The sequence below is a fragment of the Amblyraja radiata genome, chromosome 26, assembly GCF_010909765.2.
Source record: "Amblyraja radiata isolate CabotCenter1 chromosome 26, sAmbRad1.1.pri, whole genome shotgun sequence".
NCBI classification, from domain to species: Eukaryota; Metazoa; Chordata; class Chondrichthyes; order Rajiformes; family Rajidae; genus Amblyraja; species Amblyraja radiata.
The window spans coordinates 7,860,705-7,887,637 of NC_045981.1; the positions used below are offsets into that span (position 1 = coordinate 7,860,705).

Consider the following 26,933-nt stretch of genomic DNA (forward strand, 5'->3'; position numbering starts at 1 on the left):
GAGTAACTGAGCGGATCAAGCAGCATCTCTGGAAGACATGGATAAGCCATGTTTCGGGTCGGGAGCTTCCAGGGTGGGACTCAGAATCTGAAGGCAAGGCAAGGCAAGTTTATTTGTATAGCACCTTTCAACAACAAGGTAATTCAAAGTGCTTTACATAAAACATTATAAGCATTGGAAAGAAACACATATGAAATGACATTTAGATGTAAAACGATTATTAGATTATTCAAATAAAATAATTACAAAATTAAAAGCAATCAAATAAAATATTTAAAATAGAATAAAACCAGGAATAGAAGTTACAGTGCAATATAGGTAATTAATAAATTGTATTGTTTACTGAAAGGCAGCGGCAAACAGAAAAGTCTTCAGTCTAGATTTAAAAGAGCTGAGAGTTGCAGCAGACCTGCAGTTTTCTGGGAGTTTGTTCCAGATATGTGGTGCATAAAAACTAAATGCTGCCTCTCCATGTTTAGTTCTGACTCTGGGGACACAGAGCAGACCTGTCCCAGACGTTCTGAGAGGTCTGGGTGGTTCGTAGCTAAGCAGAAGATCAGAAATGTATTTTGGCCCTAAACCATTCAGTGCTTTGTAAACCAACAGTAGTATTTTGAAATCAATTCTTTGAAAGACAGGAAGCCAGTGTAAAGACCTCAGAACTGGAGTAATGTGAGTAAACTGAAGAAGGTTCTCGACCTGAAACGTCACCTATCCATATTTTCCAGAGATGCTGCCTGACCCGTTAAGTTACTCCAGCACTTTGTGTTCTATGCAAAATTACAGCATCTGTGTCAGGGGTTATGGGGAGAAGGCAGGAGAATGTAGTTGAGAGGGAAAGATAGATCAGCCACGATTGAATGGCGGAGTAAATTTGATGGGCTGAATGGCCTAATTCTGATCCTATCACTTATGAACTGCAGTACCTGGCGTCTACAGTGGCTGCTTTAGTTATATTTTGCCTGAGCAAACGCTGCTTATAGATTGGCACGGTGCCTAATCTAATCTAATCTTGGTGAACGTCATTTGCAACAACCAACTAAAGCCCTCAGATACGTGCCTGGCCACTTAAGCAGATATTCAACATCTAAATAACCAATCAAATGGGCAATTGCATTCACGGCCACTTTTAGGAGAGGTTTACCATAGTGTCAAATTAATTTTCTCAATGAGCTTTTCTTTGAAGGATTTGAGCTCCTTCTCTAACCCTGTAACAGGCCGCACTCAATTATTAGACTCCTCTTGTGGAGTCAGTGGAATAACACAACACTGTAATTTGTTTAGTTTGGATTAATGACTTCTTTGAACAATCACATCTTTTTATAAAATTCCACATCAGAAATATGTTTTCACAAACCACAATAAATACAGCCACTTTCAAAGGAATAGGAGAAACCTTCTGGGTTTAGTAGAACCCACAATTTACATTCTCACATATGGTGACATTCTTTCACATGAGAAATTTCGCCCACAGAACAATACATATTCTGGGCCAATGTGCTTTGATATCATAGTTGCTTGGTGCTTTGTTTACTGAACCAGGATCTCTGGCCAGGCTCACTCAGTGGGACAGTGAAGGAAGACACGTTAAGCAAATGTACTGCTTGTATCAGTTCCTTGTCACTGCTGTTAGTTGATCGTATTTGGGTTGTAGATGGGTTATCAAGGTGGCTTCATTATTCTGTCATTTGGCAAGGGTGGTGAGGAGAGGGGGAGAGTTATTTTTGCCAATGTTCTCTTCATTGATCAATGCCAAATGACTGGGACTGTCTACTGACAGAGGCCTAGCTTCAGGCTGGGAGTTCCCCGGGACAGGTCCCTCTGACTCTGGCACATTTCTGAGGTTGAACAGATTTAAAATATTTATGGCTGGCACCCAGCTCCATTGGTGATTTTTAGAAGAGAGAGAGAGAGAGACGGCAAAGTCACAACTATGTTGGAAACAACTGCAGATGCTGGTTTAAACCGAAGATGGACACAAAATGCTGGAGTAACTCAGTAGGACAGGCAGCATCTCTGGAGAGGGTATCTCTGGAAAGGTGCACTCTGGAGAAACAGTCACGACTCCCGTGCACATAACAGATCTGGTGTTAGTATTGATTCTTTGATCAGCAATAAAGAGTCATATGGCCATGTAGGGTAGTGGTTATTTTGCTGAACTTGAGATGGTACTGAACTTGAGATTAGATCAGAGCTGGTGTGTTTTGCTTTTGCCCATACAAGCAATGCAAACACAGATTGAACCCTGATTCAACATCTCATCTGAAAGAAAGATTTGTTGAACACATTCTTTATAAATTGAAATTTTAATAAGCTGAACAGCCCACCCTAATTTAAATTCTTAATCAAAGCGGCTCATGGACTGGCATCCAGCCAGATATAATGTACATGTATCACGTGATCTACAAAACGCCCTTCCACAAATGCTGCTGTGGTTCAACAAAAGAAGCAAGATTTTAAATATCTTTCTATTTGTTCCAAGTTTTAATTTTCCCTGATTAAAGCTTTAATACTTGGCGTGACAAAGGCATGATCAAAGCCAGTTCACTCACTCAGATTCATGGATCATCCCAGGTCAATCACCCAGGCCAGAACAAACTCAAAGATTTAGTGGAAACATTAAAGTGGTATGACGTAGGGTGAATGGTCTCATCTATGAGGAGATGGGTTGTAATTAGACAACCCACCGAGGGGAAACATTATATTTGCTGGCCGAATTCCACAATATTTACTAGACACAAAATGTTGGAGTAATTCAGCGGGACGGGCAGCATCTCCGTCTGAAGAAGGGTCTTGATCAGCAACGTCACCCATTCCTTCTCTCCAGAGATGCTGTCCCGCTGAGTTACTCCAGCATTTAGTGTCTAACTTCGGTGTAAGCCAGCATCTGCAGTTCCTTCCTTCCACGATATTTATTCATCTTTATTTGTCACTCAGCTAAACCATTAATGCAAAGCCCACCTGACCTCCCTGTTGGAGAAGAGGGGAATAGAGGAAATCTGCATGACAACATGGTTAAAATAAAGATGATAGACACAAAAAGCTGGAGTAACACATTATTTCAGGTCGTGACTGGAGAAGGGTCTCGACCCGAAACGTCACCCTTTCCTTCTCTCCACAGATGCTGCCTGTCTCGCTGAGTTACTCCAGCTTTTTGTGTCTATCTTCGGTTTAAACCAGTATCTGCAGTTCGTTCTTACACATAATTAAAATACACACCATTACACTACATTATCTGGCCAATATCTCCCAGCTATTTATGGCTGTCTGTACTGCACAAAGTGGTTGTATATGCTTTACAATAGTGACTGTATCACCAAAGTACTTTGCTGGCTGTGAAGTGCTTTGGGGATGTCCTGAGGTTATGAAAAGAACAAATGCAAGTTGGTAATAGCAACATATTCTTATAGAGGGATATCAATGTGGCACAGATGCATTATCAAACAAGCCGTAAAGCTGGGCACAGAGAGGTATATTGAAGCGCATGAACAGAAAGGTAGTTAAAGAGATAGATTTTGATGAGGAAGGAGAGATCAGGAGATGTGGGGAGGATCAGGAACTCTCAGGGTTACTGACCAAAATAAAGGGGCTGAACATGACCACTAGAGTGAAGAAGCTGCCTCCTGTTAGCTGAAGGCACCACTGCCAATGTTCAGACATTCAGGTTACATTCAGGTTTGTGGAGCTGGAGACGATGATAAAAATAACATGGGTGTAGACTTTGAGGAGCTAGTGCAACAAGAGTGAGAATATTAAGATGCAGATATTGCTTTTCCGGTTCAATAGAGACCAACAAGAAGACACAAGGAACTGCAGATGCTGGTTTATAAATAAAGACACAAAGTACTGAGTAACTCAGTAAGTCAGGCAGCATCTCTGGAGAATATGGATAAGGACCTACCTTTCTTCAGACTGATTCAAAGAAGGGTCTCAACCCGAAATGTCTCCTATCCAAGTTCTCCAGAGATGCTGCCAGACCAACTGAGTTGTTGCAGGCACGCACCACCCTCTGGAGGTGTAAAGAACTTGCCCTTCACACCTCCTTTAAACTTTGTCCCTCTCACCTTAAAGCTACACCCTCTACTATATGTTTTTTTCAATCCTGTCGACTATCTATCCCTCTCATCATTTTATATTCTTCTATTAGGTCTTTCTACAACTTTCAGCGTTCCAGAGAAAACAATCTACGTCTGCCCAACCTCTCCTGGTAGGTAATACTGCGTGGAAACAGGCCCTTCGGCTCAGAGTCCACGCCGATCAGCGATCGCCCCGTACACTAGCACTATCCTAGACACTGGGGACAATTTACAGAAGCCAATTAACCCACACACCTGCACGTCTGTGGAGCGTAGGAGGAAACTGGAGCACCCAGAGAAAACCCAGGTGCACAAGGCCAACGTACAAACCTGTCCAAAGCCTTCCTGCAATGGGGCATTGTGCCTTCTTACAGTTTGCCCTCCACCTTTCCTTTCCTTGCATTCCCAATCACTAATTCTGATGCAGAGTGCCAGCACAGTGCAGGTTGCATGAAGGGATGGGTGTGATTCACAGGTAAAGCAGCAGGTGGACACAAGAAACAGCTGACTTCCTCATGCCTCCACTCCCCAGGCAAAGGGTGCACCCTCACATCAGGTTGTTCCCAATGTTGGAGGAGTCCAGAACCAGGGGCCACAGTTTAAGAATAATGGGTAAGCCATTTAGAACAGAGATCTTCTTCTTCTTGCGTATGGCGTGCACAGCCTAAAGTTGTAGGACAACTTGTTCTATTTGATCTTATTTGATTGTGCACGCCGGGTTGATTGCATACGTCGAAACAGGGCGGACCACGTGAAGGTTGCAATCTTCCACCCCAGAACAGAGGTGAGGAAACAATTTTTCACACAGAGAGTTGCGAGTCTGTGGAATTCTCTGCCTCAGTGGAGGCCGGTTCTTTGGATACTTTCAAGAGACAGCTGGATAGGGCTCTTAAAGATAGCGGAGTCAGGGGATATGGGGAGAAGGCAGGAACGGGGTACTGATTGGGGATGATCAGCCATGATCACATTGAGTGGCAGTGCTGGCTCAACGGTCCGAATGCCCTACTCATGCACCTATTGTCAATTGTCTATTGTTACTTCTGTGTAAAAATGGAAAAAAGCAAGGCTCTTTCCAAGTGCAAACTCATTTGTTTTGAAAGGTCTGACCTGACCAGTTCAGCAACTACAGTACAACTATCTGGGTACCACTGATCATGAAACATCTAAACTTTTCTCTAGAGAATTTCTGTTGGACAGCCCCATTTGGAGCCAATGGTGTCTGCCATGTGAGCTTGTCGTACCATGGGGTATCAGTCCACGGGCAACAAGAATAGGGTAGTATTCATCATGTAACATCTGAAATAATCGTTATTTAAATCCAGGCTGATAAAATAAAATGCAATGTAACAATGATTATTGTTATTATCAATGGGAAGTACAGGGTATAATGGTGGAATGGAAGTTCTGAGGATTTGCATCTTTTTCCTTCTTGAGATGCGGATTCTCATTGTGGGGCGGCATGGAGGCACAGCTGTAGACTTGCTGCCTTACAGTGGCACAGACCCGGGTTCCATCCTGACTACGGTGCTGTCTGTACAGAGTTTGCACGTTCTCCCTGCGATCGTGCGGGTTTCCTCCGGGTGCTCCAGTTTCCTCCCACACTCCAAATATGTACGGGTTTGTAGGTTAATTGGCTTTGGTAAAATTGTAAATTGTCCTCAGTGTGCAGGATGGTACTAGTGTACGGGGTGATCACTGTTCGGCACGGACTCGGTGAGTGGGCTGAAGGGCCTGTTTCTGTGCTGTCCAGAACCAGGGGCCACAGTCTTAGAATAAAGGGGAGGCCATTTAAGACTGAGGTGTGAAAAACATTTTCACCCAGAGAGTTGTAAATTTGTGGAATTCCCTGCCACAGAGGGCAGTGGAGGCCAAATCACTGGATGGATTTAAGAGAGAGTTAGATAGAGCTCTAGGGGCTAGTGGAGTCAAAGGATATGGGGAGAAGGCAGGCACGGGTTATTGATTGGGGACGATCAGCCATGATCACAATGAATGGCGGTGCTGGCTCGAAGGGCCGAATGGCCTCCTCCTGCACCTATTTTCTATGTTTCTATCTCTAACAAGTCTAAAGGACTTGGAGGAGGAGCCATCTTGGTGAACGGCTGCTAGCCAGCAGCTGTCCGTTTTAAATTCGTTTTTTTAATAGTTTTTAGTGAGTCCTGTTTTTTTGTTTGTAGGGGATATGGTCTTTTAATGTGGGGGGGTAGGTGTAACTTTATTTCTAGGTCCCTACCTGGTCGGTGTGGCGGCCTTTTCTCCGGGCTGCCCGTCGACCTGTCCTCGTGGCCTACCTGCGGGCTTGGAGCGCCGTTTCCTGGCGGGGACCGCCCAGCACCTCGGCCTCGGCGGCGGCACAGCGTTGGAGCGCTGGAGTGGAGCGGGCGACGCCTTGCCTGGGTCGCCGCGCTGGAGCGACGTGCTGGAGCTCTGGCGAGCTGGACCGCCGAGAGCAACATCTCCGTGCTGCGGGTCTGCGGAGCGGAGAGGCGGCGTGCGGAGAGGCGGCAGTGCGGAGAGGCGGCGCCGACTTTATCATCGGGAGCCTGGGAGCTCCAAACCGGCGCGGCCTTGTCGGCTTCGGCAGCCGCGGGCTCCAACCAGGAAGCGGCCGTTCCAGGTGACCCAGCCGCCGAAAGGACTCTCCCGACGCCGGGGCAAGACCACCTGGTGAGAATGGCCAGGGACATCGGGCCTCCGTAGAGGCAATTGCGGTGGCCTCAATAGGCCTGACTTTGGGGTGAACATGGGGTGGGGACTGGACATTGTGCCTTCCTCCACAGTGCTATCCACTGTGGGGGGATGATTTTTTTGTCTAATTGTAGTCCTGTGGGTCTGTGTCCAAGATGGCTGCCGTGAAGAGAGAGTGGACGCTGGCGCGCTTTGGCTGCCGCTGCTCTCTCTTCACACTGTGTTTTTGATTTTCTGTTTTTGGATTGAATTCTGTTTTTAATTTGTGTCTCTGTGATGTCTTTTTTACTTGTTCTATTCCGATTATATGTTTTTATTCCGATTACTATGTAAGGTGTCCTTGAGATGTCTGAAAGGCGCCCATTAAATAAAATTTATTATTATTATTATTATTATTAAAGTAATGTCTAAAGTCATCAACATCTGGTATGAAATACCAGGAACGGATGAGATTGATCAGAGCTAACTCAGTGAGGGGAGTTAACTTCTCTGCGTTTGAAGTCTTCTCTGCAATTTTTGTTGCTGGTTTTGTTCTGCTTTTTTGTCCCTCAAGAATTATATTTAAAGTCTTGGTTATCTTACAATTCCCAATTTTGATGAAAGGCCACACCCAAAACATTTTTTTCCTTTACAGATGCTAATAGGGCTGCCGAGCACTTTAAGTATTTTGTCTTTTCATCTGTGAGGGGAGTGACAGGAAGCCTCGGGCTAGAGCTTGTGACCTCCAATTAGGCCTTGGCTGCTGTTCCTTAAATGACAAACTCCAAACTGCTTTTATGGTATAATTTTCTCCAAAGTGATGAGCTTAATGTTTTAGAATTAGCTGCAGATCCATAATTTACTGTATCTTTCAACAACTTCTGCACAGGCATCTTTCTAGGATTCATCTCCGGATCTTCCGGGTCTGGGTAGTCCATTGAGATTTACTGAGTTGTCAGCAAAGATCCTATAGCGAACAAGATAGTCCACTCGACGAAAAAGACGTAGTACGGTCATGGGCAGATTCATGGGTAATTTTCGGCCCCATTTCCGTAACCGGCTTCCGTCTCCACACCAAAGATCCCATAGGATAATAGTGCGGAGACGGAAGCCGGTTACAGAAACATCCTCGTAAAAATAAAAGTTATTTGGTAAAAATCTTCTACATTTTCAGTATTTTAATTTATTAACACAAACTGTTCCCCCGCAATGTTGATTACACTGCGAATCGGGTCGGGTTACTGAAATGGATGAAAAAAAGGTCCACGTTCCGTTCCGTTGCGTACTACACGTCAGCCCATTGCATTTAGCAGGAGTGGTCTATCTTGCTCCGCTATAGGATCTTTGGTTGTCGGGATATCAATCCTTTGTTTACACACCACAAACTGAACCAGCACACAGAACAACAGAGTACAGAGTTAGCTTCCCTGCTCCTTCCATGTTTCTCTGTAACGCACTTCCCCCACATTCCCATCAACTCCATCTGGATTTTTCCAACTACATTTGTGCAGGTATATGGATAGGAAAGGTTTAGAGGGATATGGGTCAAATCCAGGCAGGTGGGACCAGCGTGGAATGGGCATCTTGGGCGGCAAGGGCAAGTTGGGCCGAAGGGTCTGTTTCCATGCCGTATGGCTCGATGACTCTAGGCACTAGGAGCAATTTATCTCATACTAAAACAACGCAATACTAATTTGGACTTTCCCACGGTATGCTAATCCCCTCCAACTAAACATATCATTTATCTCATATTTGCTGCAAAAAACAAATTGTAACATCCTTTTATAGTTGGAGAGAGGTACAATTATCTTATCTGGAACAGGTTATCAACACATTCTCATCCATATTTTGACTATCTTGCTCTGAATAATCTGCTTTCCATACTATAATTATGTCAAGGTGATCCAAAGTCCACGAAGGTCAAATGATATTTGGTGGGACTTGTTACTCTCCCACAACCAAATTTGCAAGCCATTACCTGAAGTGACTGTTCATTATGTCTCCTGTCTTAAAACAATGAACCCCCAGGATAATGTAAGATTACTGGATGCTTTGAATTCAGATGCATAGTTATGATCATGGTTAGACAGTTTCACAGAGAACCCGTCAAGACTTTGATCAGTTACATAAAAAGTAATTACTTGTGCCAAATTTGATTAGGAACGGCACGGTGGCGCAGCTTATTGAGCCGCTGCCTCACAGCGCCAGAGACCCGGGTTCCATCCTGATTTCGGGTGCTGTCTGTGTGGAGTTTGCATGTTTTCTCTGTGACCGTGTGGGTTTTCTCCAGGTGGCCTGCATATCCCAACCTCATGTGGGTTAGTAGGTCAATCGCACTCTGTCGATTCCTCCCTTGTGTGCAGGTGAGAGGTAGAATCTGGAGGGGAACTGATGACAATATGGAGAAAACAAAGTTTGATTAGATTAGTGTCGGCGTAGTGTAAGTGAGTGGTGGATGGGCAACATGGAACTGGTGGGCCAAAGGGCCTGTTTCCATGCTGTATCATTCTAGAATCGTGCATTAATTCAGCACGGACATAGGCCCTTCGGCTCAACATGCCCAACACATCCACATCAACACATTTTGGATAGGCACATGGATATGCAGGGAATGGAGAGATGTGGATATGAGATATGTTGTTGTGCTGTACTGTTATATATTCTATATAAATCAATCAAAAGAAAGTGCAGGTAAACAAGAGTGGGGCGTCTCATGGCAAACCTAGCTGACTTGGTGAGTGATGAACTGCCTGGCTGCTTGCTGAGTTGTTGTTATGCTCCAACACCACAGTAATTAGATATGATGGTACTCACATCAATATTTACAATGAAGGAGGAACACGAGGGTGTCAAAACTTCTTTTGATTACCTTGATATCTCTATCATAATCTCTAATCAACAGCCTCTTCTCATCTTCAGATCTTCCCACAGCTTCTTGGAGCTGCCTCCCTGCCGCAAGGCGCTCTCGACTGCATTCCTCCCGCAAGGTTGCAATGGTAGCCTGCAGTTCCCCTGCAGACTGAAACAGAAACAATAGCTGAAAGCTCTGGTAGCGCAAAACATGGTTCTTCGCTTCGGCCCGGGAAACCTTTGAAGTGCTGTGAAAACATTTCAAACTATCTATCAGCTGCCAAATACAGGGACATTTCAAAATGTCTCGGGATCTTTAATTGTCATGGAGTCTTGTCAGAGGAGAGCAGCTTAAAACATGTTGCTGCACAATGATTTGGCAGTAATCCTTAATGCACTAGGTTGTGAAGTTGTCCTTTGTTAACTAGATGTTCCTACAGGTGTATACACTAACCCGATATTTTTATGCAAAATGAAAAAACAACCGCAGATGTTGGAAATATGTAATAAAAACAGAAAATACTGGAGATTCTCTGCAGTTCGGGCAGCATCTGTGGAGAGGAAGAGCTCCGACCGCTGGCCTGCGGCCTATAACATCCTGAAGCCGCGGTCTCCGGTAAGAAAGTGCTGATTCGGGACCTCCAAGCTGCGGAGTGTGTTTGAGCCCATGGCCCCGACCACGGGTGAACAAGGAGGAGGACTGACTGAACTTTGTGCCTTCCACCACAGTGAAGAATGCTGTGGTGGATGTTTGTGTTAAATCTTATTGTGTATTGCGTGTTGTTTTTAATTGTACCGTTGCTGGCAAATTAATTTCACTGCACCTTCGGGTGTATGTGACAAATAAAATTGACTTTGACTTTGAAGTATCAATTCTGCTCACATGACACAGCTCTATTGGACATTGGCTGGGCCACGTTTGGAGTATTGCGTGCATGTTCTTGTCGCCCCATTACAGTAACGACGTGGAGGCTTCGGAGAGGGTGCAGAGGCGATTTACCAGAATGCTGCCTGGATTAGAGGGTTTCACTGACAGGGAGGGGTTGAAGAGACTTGGATTGTTGTGGTTGTAAGGTCAGATGTTGAGGGGAGACGATCGAGGTATATAAAATGATGAGGCATAGATAGTAGGGTGGACAGTCAGAATCTTTTTCCCCAGGGTGGAAATGTCCAGCACCAGAGGGCATAGCTGGAAGGAGAGAGGGAGAAAGTTTAATGGAGATGTGCGGGGCAAGTTTTTTTGCAGATCGTGGTGGGGCCTGGAATGCACTGCCGGGGGTGGTGGTGGAGGCAGATACGATAGCGGGTTTTGCAAGATTTTTGGACAGTCACATGGAAGTGGAGGGATATGGAACATGTACAGGCAGATGACATCAGTTTAACTTGGCATCATATTTGGCACACACATTGCTCCTGTGCTTTTACTGCTCTATGCTGTGTGTTCCTTCAGCAGAACTGGTGTAGGGTCTTCGAGGTGAAATGCTGACTCTGTTGGTCTTTGTTGGAAGGAGTTTAAAGAAGATGCGCGGGGTGAGATTTATTTTACACATAGGGTGGTGGCTGTCAGGAGTGGTGGTCGATGATTCTGGCATTTGAGAGACTTTTAGATAGGCACATGGATGTTCAGTGAATGTGGAATAAGTACAGGCAGACAAGAGGTGCTCATGGCACCATGTTCAGCGCAGACATTGTGGGCCGAAGGGCCTGTTCCCATGAGTACTGTTCTATGTTTAGGTATCACCAACTTCATTGAAGAACAGTTCAAATGTTCCCTGTTATCATTATCCCACGAAGGGCACCTGTCCCGTCAAAAACTAGCAGCCTCAGATAAACAACAGGGCTCTCTTTACTCTTTCCAAAGTGCACCATCACACACAGTCGTTAGACTTGCATCCTCCTTCTCTGAGCAAATGCACTGCTTCAAAGATAATTTGTGCTAGATTATCAATAATTTTACATGCACCCGATAACGATAGGGTTGATATTGCCAATTTGAGATTGTTCTATGATGGAGCCAGAGCTTCACACCCAAGGGAGCAATAATAATAATAATAAATTTTATATTTATTGGGCGCCTTTCATACAAAATCTCAAGGACACCTTACATAGTAATCGAAATTAAAACATATAATCGGAGTAAAACAAGTAATTAAAGACATCACAATGACACAAATTAAAAACAGAATTCAATCCAAAAACAGAAAATCAAAAACACAGTGTGAAGAGAGAGCAGCGGCAACCAATTCGTGCCAGCGTCCACTCTCCCTTCACGGCAGCCATCTTGGACACAGACCTACAGGACTACAGTTAGACAAAAAAAAATCATCCCCCCACAGTGGATAGCACTGTGGAGGAAGGCACAATGTCCAGTCCCCACCCCATGTTCACCCCAAAGTCAGGCCTATTGGGGCCACCGCAGTTGCCTCTACGGAGGCCCGATGTCCCTGGCCGTTCTCACCGGGTGGTCTTGCCCCGGCGTCGGGAGAGTCCTTTCGGCGGCTGGGCCACTTGGAACGGCCGCTTCCTGGTTGGAGCCCGCGGCTGCCGAAGCCGACAAGGCCGCGCCGGTTTGGCGCTCCTAGGCTCCAGATGTTAAAGTCGGCGACCGCTCTCCTCACTGCAGCCTTGCCGCCTCTACGCACGCCGCCTCTCCGCTCCGCAAACCCGCAGCCCGGAGATGTTGCTCACGGCGGTCCAGCTCGCCAGAGCTCCAGCGCGGCGACCCAGGCAAGGCATCGCCCGCTCCGCTCCGCTCCGCTCCAGCGCTCCAGCGCTCCAATGCTGTGCCGCCACGAGGTGCTGGGTGGTTCCCGCCAAGAAACGGCGCTCCAAGCCCACTGGTAGGCCACGACGACGGGTCGACGGGCAGCCCGGAAAAAAGGCTGCCACACCGACCAGGTAGGGACCTATAAATAAAGTAACACCTACCCCCCCACATTAAAAGCAATGCACACAGTATTCCTTTCTCTCCAACTTCAAGTAACAAAAATCAGAAGAACTATGTTCTTTCTCCTTTGTGAATGAGAGGGTGGACAGTGTCCAACTGATCGAAAAAAAGTCACAATTTCCAGAGGCTGACTGTCTCCATAGCTTTCTAGTTAGTGAGATAAAGTAGCTTAGTTCTAAATGAAATGAGTAATTCCAGAAAAGACAATGGGCAGACTTTGCAGAGATACAGAGGCAGCTCTACAGCTAACCGCCGATATTTGCCCTCCATAAGTGTGAGCAAGCTCTAGACTTCAGCAGGAACGTGTGAGTCCTGAAGCTGCCAGCTGAGCGAGCTGACATGGGACTTCATACGTTTATAGGAGCAGAATTAGACCACTCGGCCCATCGAGTCTACTCTGCCATTCAATCATGGCTGATCAATTTTTTCCCTCTCAACCCCATTCTCCTGTCTTCTCTCCATAACCCCTGACACCCTTACTAATCACAAATCTGTCAATCTCCATTGACGTGGCCTCCACAGCCGTCTACACAGATTCACCACCCTCTGACTAAAGGTCACAGGTCAGGTCGGGGGGGTCCCCCCACCACGGGTACCATGTAATCCCGTGCTACCTGCTCCATGGTCGGATAATCGGCGACTAAACCATCCCCACCTGGTTTGCCAGGTGAGGAGGGGGCTGTGGACCCCCAGCAGGACCAAAAACAAGCCCTGTCAAAGGGCGGATGAGATTCTAGTGAGCCAATGGCCATCCACACTTCAGTAGAAGTTGCGATCACTGTCGTACATAGCATTGTAAGGAATGATGATAAAGCACACACACCAAAATCCTATACTTCCAGCGGCGGAAGTCCGCAGGAACTGGAGGACAGAGATGTGTGGTGTGTCCGTCACCGTTCCCGTTGGAAAACAGCACCACTGCGTCGCTAATGTTTTCAACGATGATGAATGAATGGCAAAAGAAGTTGCTCCTCATCTCCTTTCTAAAGGAACATCCCTTATATACTGGAGCTAGTATATGGAGCTGGAGCTGTGGCCTCTGGTCCTAGACTCTCCCACCAGAGGAACCATCCTCTCCACATTCACTCTACCCAGGCCTTTCACTGTTCGGTAAGTTTCAATGAGGTCTCCTTCATCCTTCTAAACTCCAGTGAATACAGGCCCAGCGCCATCAAACGCTCATCGTATATGTTAACCTGGTAGTTCCTAAACTTTCCACTGAACCCTCCCCTGGGACTGCTCAATTGTCTGGCTTCTTCTGCTCTCTCAGCTTGAACAAAGCTTTGCTGGTGCTTTTGTCAAACCCAGCACAATGTGTACTTTCGCAGAAGTTTGAGCCAAATCCACTTGACGTGTATTTTGAATAGTCATGGAACACCCTCCTCTCCATCCAGTCTCACTGACATCATTATAAAGAATATCTGTTACAACCATAGTTAAACTCCTCATCCCAGGAAGCCTTTCCTTCCTTATGAAGTATCTGTTGCATTTTTATACATCACAAAGCATACTTCCTTATGTATTATGTCCTTTGATCTCCACCTATGATTAACCCTCATAATCTTCCTTTCATCCACCCACCGCATGCTTTACATTCCTTGTCTTTTTCTTCAGTATCATTACCTCAAATTCTTAATCAAATGTCAAACTTTGAACTACAAGTTCACATTTAATCTCTATTTTTCAAGAATGCACCTACATTTGACAAGCCCCTTTTTGGCCTCATGTGTTCATATTCATTCGGGGGCTGCCTTTATTTGTACCTTCAGCCCCTCAAACGGCCTCTACCCCGAATTCCCAATTCTTCCAATTCAGACTTTTTGCACATGCTCCTGCTTACTCCACCCCATCTCCTGCCCCTACCCCCCCCCCGTCACACACTCTACCACTGGTTGCTCTTTACCTCAGTTGTGAATATTTCCAATGTTGGTCTACTCCATTGACTTTGTTCATTGCTGTTGTTATGATTAGCCACGTTATGGTCAACCTCAGAGCAGTGTGCAATCATACTCCAGCAAAAGATTCAATAGACAATAGGTGCAGGAGTAGGCCATTCGGCCCTTCGAGCCAGCACCGCCATTCAATGTGATCATGGCTGATTATCCCCAATCAGTACCCAGTTCCTGCCTTCTCCCCATATCCCCTGACTCTGCTATTTTTAAGAGCCCTATCTGGCTCTCTCTTGAAAGCATCCAGAGAACCTGCCTCCACCGCACTCTGAGGCAGGGAATTCCACAGACTCACAACTCTCTGTGAGAAAAAGTGTTTCCTCGTCTCCGTTCTAAATGGCTTACTCCTTATTCTTAAACTGTGGCCCCTGGTTCTGGACTCCCCCATCATCGGGAACATGTTTCCTGCCTCTAGCATGTCCAAGCCCTTAACAATCTTATATGTTTTAATGAGATCCCCTCTCATCCTTCTAAACTCCAGAGGGTACAAGCCCAGCTGCTCCATTCTCTCAGCATATGACAGTCCCGCTATCCCGGGAATTAACCTTGTTAACCTTGAGGCACTCCCTCAATAGCAAGAATGTCCTTCCTCAAATTAGGGGACCAAAACTGCACACAATACTCCAGGTGTGGTCTTGCTAGGGTTCTGTACAACTGCAGAAGGAGTTAGAAAAAAATAGGTGAGTTAGAAAAATGTCGTGGGGAATACATCAATTAAATATGATCTAGGTTATAGGCCAAACCTAAGATGTGTTTAGTTTAGTTTATTGCCACGTGCACCGAGGTACGGTGAAAAGCTTCTGTTGTGTACTAACCAGTCAGTGGAAAGACAATACATGATTGCCATCGAACCATTCACAGTGTATAGATACTAGATAAGGGAATAATGTTTAGTGCAAGGTAAAGCCAGTAAAGTCCGATCAAAGGTATTTTAGTGACTCCCTGATTGCGGTCGGATGGTTCAGTTGCCTGATAACAGCTGGGAAGAAACTATCCCTGAATCTGGAGGTGTGCGTTTTCACACTCCTATGTGTTGCCTGGTCTTGCAGTCAAAGAATCCATGGGTCACAACTGCTGCATTCACTGTATGTGATACTGTCCCACACATAGAGGAGGAGCCACACCTCAGACTCAGCAGCTGAATAGTTTTGTCTGCCTATGTGAACACTTCTCTTAAAAGATAATGTTAGATCAAAGGCAAAGGCTTATAATGTTGCCAGAAAACACAACGAGCCTGCCGATTTGGAAAATCTCAGATTTCAGCACAGGAGTACAAAGACATTGATAAGGGAAGGCAGAAAATCAGAGTAACTAACCAAGAAACACAAAAACATATTGTAAATTCTTCTAGGTAACAAGGAAAAGATTAGTCAAAGATTGGGCGCCTTTCATTCAGACACGTGAGAAATCACACCGTGGAATAAGGAAATACCCACAAAATAAGTCTGAAGAAGGGTCCCAAGCTGAAATGTCACCTATCCATGTTCTCCAGGGATGCTGCTTCACCCACTTAGTTAAGGGGCTGTCCCACTTACTTGTCCTTGGCATGCAAATTACACAACCTCGTGGTTGCGTTGAGGCATACGGGCATCGTATGGCCGCGCAGGGCCGGTCCCACTGAGAAGCGCAGAGGGGTATGTAGTTGTGCACGACATCGCTCGGGGCTCCGAAATTTTTGTAGCGAACAAAATCTTCACGCACCACCGGCCTTTCGCGGAACTGACGGCCAAAGTGGGACAGGCCCAAGACCCTGGCGCGACGCAACGTCTCACCTCCAACAGCAGCAGAAGCAGGCAAACGATCGCCGAACTCAGCCTGGGGCTCACGGCCGTTGCGGTCCGGATCCGCCCCCACTTCTACTCCCAGAGTGGGGCCAAGAAAATTGAAGATAGACACAAAATGCTGGAGTAACTCAGCGGGACCGGCAGCATCTCTGGAGAGAAGCAATGGGTGACGTTTCGGGTCAAGACCCTTCTTTTCAGACTGAAGAAGAGTCTCGACCCGAAACGTCACCCCTTGCTTCTCTCCGGATATGCTGCCGGTCCCGCTGAGTTACTCCAGCATTTTGTGTCCATCTTCAAATGAAGTCACGCACTCCAGACGGCTGTGCGTATGCATGAAATCGCGTGCGACCTTCGCGGGATTGTCGCGGCTCTACGCGACCACGAGGTCGCGTAATTTGCGTGCCAAGGACACGTAAGTGGGACAGGGGCTTTACTCCAGCACTTTGTGTCTTCTTTTTCTGCCCACAAAATAAGTCTTCTCCACGAAGGCAAGCACAGAAAAATCAGTGAGGAACAACAGGGTGAGAGTGAATGAAAAGATAAAAATTGATCAGCATAGTGATATAAAGTATTACCAAACTTATCTGGATTTCAGAATGTTTAAGAAAGAACTGCAGATGCTGGAAAAATCAAAGGTAGACAAAATTGCTGGAGAAACTCAGCGGGTGAGGCAGTAGCTATGGAGAGAAGGAATAGGCGACATTTCGGGTCGAGACCCTGCTACAGAATGTCTGAATCTCCATAGATGCACCTGCAGGGCATCTCCATAGATGCTGCCTCACCCGCTGAGTCTCTCCAGCATTTTTGCCTGGTTCCCACATATTGGAAATGTCACCATCCTTTTTGAGAAACAAGATAGAAGGAAAACAGGAAATTGCAGACCAGCAAATGGGACATCAGCAGAAGGGGAAGTGATAGGTTATTAAGGAAGTGTAACCTTTCACTTTGCAAATGGCGATGGGATTGGGCAGAGTCTCCTTCTCCAACTCCACCACATCTGCTCCCAAGATGGGGCTTTTCATTCATGGACATCCGAGATGTCTTCTTTCTTTAGTAAACGTGGCTCCCACTTCTGTTGGCATAGATGAATCCCTTACCCATCTCTCCCCTATAATCCCCGTAAGGAACTTTATCAAAAGCATTACTACAGTCCACATAGACAACCTCCTCCAATACCATACCCTCATAGATCACCTCCTCAACAAAACTCAAGTTGGTAAGACACGACCTGCCTCTTACAAAGGCAAAATGACTATCCCTTATTATCCAATTCTCTTCCAAATGCGAAGCTTCACCAGATTGTGTAGAAGGATAATCCACTGAGGAGTTTGGGTTTTGGGATTTATGCATCATGAAAGGTGGTTTTAGTGAAACATACAAAACTCTTGTGGGACGAGATGATTAGTGCAGAGATGATGATTCTACTTGTGAGGTGTCAAGAGCCAGAGGTCATAGTTTGATAGTAAGAGTTAACCATTTGGGCCTGAGATTAGTTTCTTCACCAGAGGGTAGTGAATCTTTGCAATTCCAAATCCGTGAGGCTGTGAAAACTCAATTAGTGCGTATATTCCAGACAGATTGATGGCTTTCCTTTAATACTCAGGGATTCATGAAAAATGGGGTTTGTGCAAGAAACTGCCGTTGAGATAATCTGTGATTTGATTGAATGTCAGAGCAGGAATGTCTTCTATCCCTGTCTTTATGTTTATGGTGCAGCTGCGATGGTGCCTGATGCTATGATTTACTGGGTAAATTAGTGTACCAAATGCTTAGTACACATCAGATGTTTTCTTAATAACTTGGAATTCATAATGGAAGTCAGCCTAATGTAAATGTTCACCTCATTTGAAATGGTAAACTTTTCTTCAACATTGTTGACTTGAGATCTGAAAAGCACATTTCATTTTGCCTGTTAATACTGTCCAATATTGTATGCGTATTTCTGTCAGCTCATTAATCATCACCCCAGAAAATGAATGGGAGTGCCATGCAGCTGGCACAGCAGCGGTGATTAAAAATGCTTGGGGTGTTTCTCAGCCATCAAGATTCCAGCTTTAATTACCCTGTCACAGGGTGCAGTTCCTGTGACACATGCGCATGTGAGCAAGACAAAAGTTTAGACAGATGAAAATGACAGATTTTTTAAGTCAAACATTGATAGAAGAAGACACCATAAAGAATCGTGACTGGCAATGCGGGGCGGGGATGCACCACGAGCAGGCAAGGAGCTAAAACAATTGCTTTTCTAATTCCAGGCCCATCCAAACAAATTTAAATGAATGGAAATCCGTTAGGCTTCTATTAAAATCAAAGAAAAACATTACAGATGTAGACATAAGGAATTGCACAGGCTGCTTTATAGTAAAGAGACACAAAATGCTGGTGTAACTCCCAGCAGCTCAGGCAGCATCTCTGGAAGAAATGGGAAGGCAACGATTTGGGTCGGGACCCTTTTCCAGACAAATTGTAGTAGATGAGAAAATAGGTGAGGGCGGGACAAATCCTGGCAAGTGATGGGTGGATATAGGTGGGTGGCGGGTGGGTGGACGGAGAGCAGAGATGAAATGAAGACCAAAGGCTGATGAGGAAGAGGAGTAAATTGTGAAGCCACAGGGAGGGATATAGGTGGAAGGGGTGTGTGGGGAGGGGAGGGGAAAGGTGAGGAGGATAGTGGGAGACTGGTGTGCATCCAGGTGGTGTACAGGGAGTGGGAGCATGGAGGGAGGAGGGAGGAGGGTGAGGTTGGGATATTTGAAATCTGCAATAAAATCTGAAAATGCTGCAAATGTTTCAGGTCCCACATTCAATAGACAATAGACAACAGGTGCAGGAGTAGGCCCTTCGAGCCAGCACCGCCATTCAATGTGATCATGGCTGATCATCCCCAATCAGTACCCTGTTCCTGCCTTCTTCCCATATCCCCTGACTCCGCTATTTTTAAGAGCCCTATCTAGCACTCTCTTGAAAGCATCCAGAGAGCCTGCCTCCACCGCCCTCTGAGGCAGAGAATTCCACAGACTCACCACTCTCTACAGTTTTAGGGGCTGCCCCGTGAATTCATTTGACCTGCTGTCACCTTATCACAGATGTGTTATCTATCCCTCACTCGTACTTCTTTGCAAATTAAAATCACTTTTATTATATCTCTTTTCCAGTTCGATGGAACGGTCCCCACCTGAAACATGAACCTTGTTTCTATTTTTACAGATGTGGTCTGACCTTGAGTGTTTCTAGTATTTTCTGCCCTTATTTCAGGTTTAAGCAGTTGTGTTATCCAATTAGACTGCAGTCTACATCCAAAGGTTGGACAGCAAGCCAATAAAATCATAACAAGCAGTCCAATGATGATACAAAGGAAACAAATAAATCCCATTCGACAAACAACAGATCAATAGTAAAACACAGGCATCCATTCCAACACACTCAGTGCAGCTGACTCAGAATACACCAGCGGCCAAATGGCCCAAGACCGTGCACTTCAGCACACCAGCAGTTCTACATCAGTCACATCAATCGCAGTTTACAGGCAACGATTCAATTCCTGCACGCAATCGGTCAGTTCCAGTTACACAAGCAGCAATGAATATGAATAAGCAGGCAACAAATAAAGCCCAATAAGTGGACAGTAGATAAATCACAAAACACAAGGCACAAAATCAATCCCAAAAAGTAGATTGCAGATGGATCCCAGTGCACAAGAAGCAGATCAACCCCAGTACACAGACCCAGTACACAGACACAGACCCAGTACACAGACCCAGTACACAGACCCAGTACACAGACCCAGTACACAGACCCAGTACACAGACACAGACCCAGTACACAGACCCAGTACACAGACCCAGTACACAGACCCAGTACACAGACCCAGTACACAGACACAGACCCAGTACACAGACCCAGTACACAGACCCAGTACACAGACCCAGTACACAGACACAGACCCAGTACACAGACACAGACCCAGTACACAGACCCAGCACACAGACCCAGTACACAGACCCAGTACACAGACCCAGTACACAGACACAGACCCAGCACACAGACCCAGTACACAGACACAGACCCAGTACACAGACCCAGTACACAGACCCAGTACACAGACCCAGTACACAGACACAGACCCAGCACACAGACCCAGTACACAGACACAGACCCAGCACACAGACCCAGCACACAGACCCAGTACACAGACCCAGTATACAGGTAGCACAGACCCAGCACACAGACCCAGTATACAGGTAGCACAGACCCAGTATACAGGTAGCACAGACCCAGTACACAGACCCAGTATACAGGTAGCACAGACCCAGTATACAGGTAGCACAGACCCAGTACACAGACCCAGCACACAGACACAGACCCAGTACACAGGCAGCACAGACCCAGCACATAGACACAGACCCAGCACAGACACAGACCCAGTACACAGACAGGAGAACACTCCCTGTTCACAGTTGAAAAGAAATGTCTCTACTATCCGAGTGAATTGAACTTTTGGCCTGAATCATAAGTGGTCAAAGCCTTCAAAATTATACTGAGAGCCCTGCCACAGAGACCTTCAATGTGACCATTGCTCGCCATTCTAAACCCAATGCAGTGGAGGTCCTGTCTGCTGCCGCTCCCAATCACTGCAGCCCCTCTATGGCAGGTGTAACTATCCCTTAGTTGGGAGACCAGACCTTACACAATATAATAATAACTACAGTAAGATGATTGTACTCTATTCCATTGCTTCCTGACCCTGGAATGATTAGCAGAAAAGGCCACTGAAGTCCCCCTATACGCCAACAACGTTCAATTTCAATTAATACCATATCACAGGCAAAATAAATCAAGATGTGTTCACAGGCAGCATTGCAATCAGGTAGCCAAGATACGCTTCAAATATACCACATCCATCTATTCTAGTAGTTGATTTCTCAATTCTCCTTTTGTAAATCCATGCCAAGTCTGTCCAGCCTTATTTCTGTTAAAATCCCTAAAGATACCAGTAATTTCCCTTCTACTGACGTTCGGCTAAAAGGTGGGTAGTTCCATATTTTCTTGATTTCTCCTTTTTTTACTAACAGCAGGGTCATCTTTGCTACCCTCCACACCACAGGTACAATTCCGGAATATCCAAGAGGTTTGGAAAAAGGTAATCAAACCAAACCAAATTCCATGGAAGGGTCCCATTCTGAAACGTCCCATTTCCCTCCACAGATGCTGTCTGACACGCTGAGTTACTCCAGCACTTTGTGTTTTTGCCCAAGATTGCAGCACTGCTTTCACAACTCTGGGACACACAGATCTCAGAGTTGGGACTGATCAGCTTTAATAGTTCTTTTCATTTAAACTACTATTTATTTTCTTCTGTTCCTCATTCTGAGCAGACCCTTGGTTTTCTGATATTACAGACAGACTGGGGTTCAACCCATTTTCCAGGCAGTGAAACAGTTCCATCCTGTGGACTCCCAGTGTTCAAGTTCTATTTGTGTGAAGATTAATTCCACACAGCGACATATAGGGTGCGTTAATCCCAGCCGTGTAATCCAAATCCACAGACGGATCAGTCCTGGTTTGCAGACACCAGATCGATCTCAGTTCAGACATCAGGTGAGTGATCAATCCCACTGAACAGGCAGTATATCCATTTTTTTAAAAACAGGCACGAGAATTCCAGTGGCCAGATATTGGATTCATCCTTGTACATCGGTGTCCGGCAACCCCATTCATTATCTATTGATCAATCTCGCGCACAGGAAACAGATCAGCCCGTTCACAGACCACACTCCAACCCTAAGTAGAACACAAAGTGCTGGCTTAACTCAGCGGGTCAGGCAGCATCTCTGGAGAACACGGATAGGCGACGTTTTGGGTCAGGAACCATCTTCAGGAAGGCTGGTTGTCCTGGCGGTGGCATTGAGTTGGGGATGCGGCCTGGCATGGCGATGTTGCTCATGTACTGCTCCCAGTGTCGCTGCAGGCCGTGTCCGATCCATGCATTCGGCCTCCAGGCTCGAAAAGATGCTGACCAAGCCGCATCTGGAGTATTGTGAGCAATTTTGGGTACCAAATCTGTGGAAGGATGAGCTGGCCCTGGAGAGGGTCCAGAGGAGGTTTACGAGAATGATCCCATGAATGAGTGGGTTAACATACGATGAGCGCTTGACGACACTGGGCCTGTACTCACTGGTGTTTATTAGAATGAGGGGGGGACCTCAATGAAACGTACCGAATAGTGAAAGGCTTGGATAGCGTGGACGTGGAGAGGATGTTTCCACTAGTGGGAGTCTAGGATCAGAGGTCATAGCCTCAGAATTAAAGGACGTTCCTTTTAGGAAGTAGATCAGGAGGAATTTCTTTAGGCAGAGGGTGGTGAATCTGTGGAATTCTTTGCCACAGACGGCTGTGGAGGCCAAGTCAATGGATATTTTTATGGCAGAGATAGATAGATTCTTGATTAGTACAGGTGTCAATGGTTATGGGGAGAAGGCAGGGAGAGATTGATCAGCCGTGATTGAATGACGGAATGGACTTGATGGGTTGAATGGCGTAATTCTTCTCCTATCACTTATGACCTTATGAGCGGCATCCGTTTTAATCGGACCTCCAGCAGCCCACTCCGTACACACTGTGCCGCCAACGCACTGAACCCCACCTCACACCGCCACTGCTCAGCCTCTGTGCCTGGGTGCCTCCCGCAGCCGACCACTCGCAGCAAATCAGCGCGGTTCACAGCCAGTAGATCCATGGTATACACAGTCTGGAGTCAGTCCTGGTTCACAGGTAAGCAGGTCAATCCCAGTTCACAATGGGAATGTTTCTGGTAAATATGTAGGAGTCCTCATGTAGAGGAAACACCCTCATCCTGGTGCACAAGAATGAGTTGATCCCGGCACATAAGGTGTTAATCAACTCTAGCAGACAGGCCGCAGATTATTATCAGTTCATGGGTAGGAAATCAAGGCCAGGCCAGGCAGCAGATTAATCCAAGTTCACAGGCAGCAAATTAATTCCAGTCTGCAGATAGGAGATCAATGGCACTGCACAAACAACAGATCAATCCAAGTATACAGGCAGCAGATCAAACCCAGTGAACAGGCAGCAGAGCAACACCACCGCACAAGATGAACATCAATCTCAATCTGCGGGCGGCACATCAATAGCAGACCTATCTCCGAGTGCAGGCAGATCTATCCTAGCGGACGAGCAGACATGGGAACAAGGGGAGGCCACGTGCTCGCCATTCTACAAGATCAAGGCTGGCCATTTACCGCAATGCCACCATTCTCCACACACCCCACTTTCCTTGATATCCTTAACATCCACAAATGTCTAGGTCTTGAACCCCCTCAGTGATTGAGCCCTGAGAGTCCTCGTGCGTACACGACTTCACGCTCACGTCTCTCTGGATGAACAACATTTCCTCTCATCTCAGTCCTGAATGATTGATTTATCATTTTGAGTTTGTACCTCCTGGTTATAAACACATCCATCAGGGGAAACATTGTGTCTGCAGTAATCCCACTGAAGTCCCTCAATTCTTCTGTATACTCCAGTAAGATCACCTCTGTTTCTTTCAAACTAGAGAGAGTATAGACCGGCCTGGTGAACATCCACTCATTGCACCATACTCCTGGTGAACCTTTGGTGCATTGCCTCGGCTGCCTCTAACATCCGATAGTCTGGTGATAGTCTGGTGAACCTGGCATAGTTGGACCTTTAAGGGCCTGTCCCACTTGCACAATTTTTTTCGGCTACTTGCCGGCACCCTTCATAGTCGCAGCTGGTGGCCGAAAATTTCCAACATGTTGAAAATCCAGCGGCGACCAGAAAAAGGTGCGACTCTTTGGGCGACTACTCACGACCAAACAGGCGTAAGTGGGACATGTCGCGTAAGTGGGACAGGCCCATAACTGTAGTTTAATTCCAGTGCATGAACAGGAGAGCAATTCCCAGCAGCAAGCAAGTGCCAGCACACAACAGATTATCGCAGACATTCGGCCAGGTGCACCGTCACAACATGCCGCCAACATCTCAATTTCTGAACAAAGATTAGAAATAACACTAATACACAGTGCAAATCACAGCAGACCCTGCTCACAGGCTGAAGACAGCTGTATACAGGCAAGACTCAGTCCTGGTCTCCTGCTACTGTACTGGGAATAAACTAGAGTAAAACTCCAATCATCCTGCATCCTGGGGCAATGGCAGTGCCGGATCCACAGGCTGTCCAGACTACCAGATGTTACTTCTATTAATACTCCTACACATTTCACTTTGCATCTTGCATCTTACACAGGGGCATGATACATGAACAAGAGTAATGCCAGTCCATAAAGTGGAGAGCAACACCGGTTAAAAGGCAAGAGTTCAATCCCATCTTCTAGACAGCAGGTGTAGCTCAGCACATCGCAGCTCACACGGGGTGGTGAGACGGGAGTGCAATCCCATTCTGTACTCAGGCTGATTCGATGCTTCCATCGAGAGCAGATTCCAGTGCAGACCAGTGCATATGGAGGATCTCTGCCAACACACCGGCAGGCAAGCTGTACGGATCACCTCCACTGCAATCCCAGCACACAGGCACGATATCAGTCCTGGGGAGAAAGCAGTCATTTCAATTGTACCTGGTGGGGAACAATTTAACTTCACTGTACATGCAGCAGATCAATGCCAGTACCCAAACTGCAAATGAATCACCGTGATGAGGCAGTGGATAAATCACAGTAGACAGGCAAAACACAGTCAACCACAGTATAGTGGCAGGAGATCAGTCCTACACACCAATCCCAGTATAGTCAGATGTACAATCCAAGTACACAGGCAATTTATACCCCCAGTACAAAGATAATGGGTCAATTGCAGTACAAACACAGCAAATGAATCGATGAATCCCCAAGCACAGGCAAAGGATCAATCCCAGGACACGGGCAGCAGATCAACGTCAGTGAACTGGCAACCGATCAATCCCAGCCGACAGACAGCTAAAGAATCTCAGCACACTGGCAGCTGTTCAATCCCAGCACAAACTGCAAACTAACCTGGGCCACATTCAGCAGGTTTCTCCAATACACAGGAAGCAGGGCCCATTAGTACACAGGCACACCAACCCCATACACATGTACACCAACCCTTATACACAGGTACATGCACCCCATACGCATGTACACCAACTCCATTCACATGCAGCCCAACCCCATACACTGGTACATGAACCCCATACACATGTACACCAACCCCATACACAGGTACATGAACCCCATACACATGTACACCAACCCCATACACAGGTACATGAACCCCATACACATGTACACCAACCCCATACACAGGTACATGCACCCCATACACATGTACACCAACCCCATACACAGGTACATGAACCCCATACACATGTACACCAACCCCATACACAGGTACATGAACCCCATACACATGTACACCAACCCCATACACAGGTACATGCACCCCATACACATGCAGCCCAACCCCATACACAGGTACATGCACCCCATACACATGTACACCAACTCTATACACAGGCACATCAACTCTGTACAAATTGCAGTGGATCAAGGCTGTCTGGGAGGCTGGAATTGGAGTGTGCCAAGACCAGCCTCTAGAAGCACATCACGATGGTTAATGTTAGCTCCACTGGACAGTAGTTATTAAGCCATGCTACCTGGTGCTTCTGTGGTTCAAGATGGTTGTGGTCCTCTTGACTCAGGTGGGAACCTCGGAATGGAGTGGGGAGAGGTAAAGGCTGTCCGCAAATCATCCTGCCAGCTGCTCCATGCTGGTTCTGATATCATGGCCAAGGACTCCATCCAGGACTTTTGCTTTCCGCAGTTCGCTACCCGGAATGGCCGGTCCAACATCGGGGATGGTGTCCATGGGTACAGGAGCACACAGGGTGGGTGATGTTCTTCCAACTATCACCTTCGAGCAGAACTACCTGTGCGACTTTCTGCACCAAATTCTCGCACTTCAGTTTCTGCAGGTAAACAGTGAGTAGGAGCACAGCCTGATGGCCACTTTTTCCAAAATGCGGGTGGGGGGGGGAATAGAGTGACAGGGCGCCTTGATGACAGGGTAGCAGTGGTCGAGGGTGTATGGGCTACTGGTGGGACATGAGATGTGTCCTTCTTCTTGAGTATGGCGTGCACAGCCTAAAGTTGTAGGGCATCTTGTTCTATTTGATCTTATTTGATTTTGCACGCCGGGTTGAAACAGGGCGGACCACGTGAAGGTTGCAGTCTCCCACCCCATGCGATACGTTGATAGTATTTTGGTAGCGCACGCTTGACCTTGTCAAATGCCTTGCTAAAGTCCATGTACACAGTGTCTACCACCCAGTCCTCAACAATCCTCTTTGTCACCTCTTCAACACACTCAATCAAATTTGTGACCCATCTTATATGTTTCAATATAATCTCCTTCATTCATCGAAATTCCAACAAATTTAGATCCAACCTATTTAGCTGTTCTTCTGAAGAAATAGTCTTGTGAATCTCTTTTGGATCGCCTCCAATACTTACTATATATCCTTTTTTAAGTCAGGGATCAAAAATATACATCGTACTACAGGTGTGGCCTCACAGCAGAACTGTAACAATAGTACCGAATGGCCTACTCCTGCACCTAATTTCTATGTTTCTATGTTACCCAATCT

At 46.4% G+C, this 26,933-nt stretch overlaps 1 protein-coding gene across 6 annotated transcripts in view; it reads right to left on the minus strand.

The window, feature by feature from the left end:
- The window catches only part of cep112 (centrosomal protein 112), a 320,895-nt gene that overhangs the window by 45,219 nt on the left and 248,743 nt on the right, over positions 1-26,933 (minus strand). For 5 of the 6 annotated variants that reach the window (XM_033044129.1, XM_033044127.1, XM_033044128.1 and 2 more), the window contains one exon: positions 9,613-9,762. The exons of the other annotated variant lie outside the window; for it this stretch is intronic. In XM_033044129.1, coding sequence (XP_032900020.1) covers positions 9,613-9,762 — 150 coding nt within the window. The remainder of the gene's footprint in view (positions 1-9,612; positions 9,763-26,933) is intronic. 6 annotated transcript variants of the gene reach the window in all.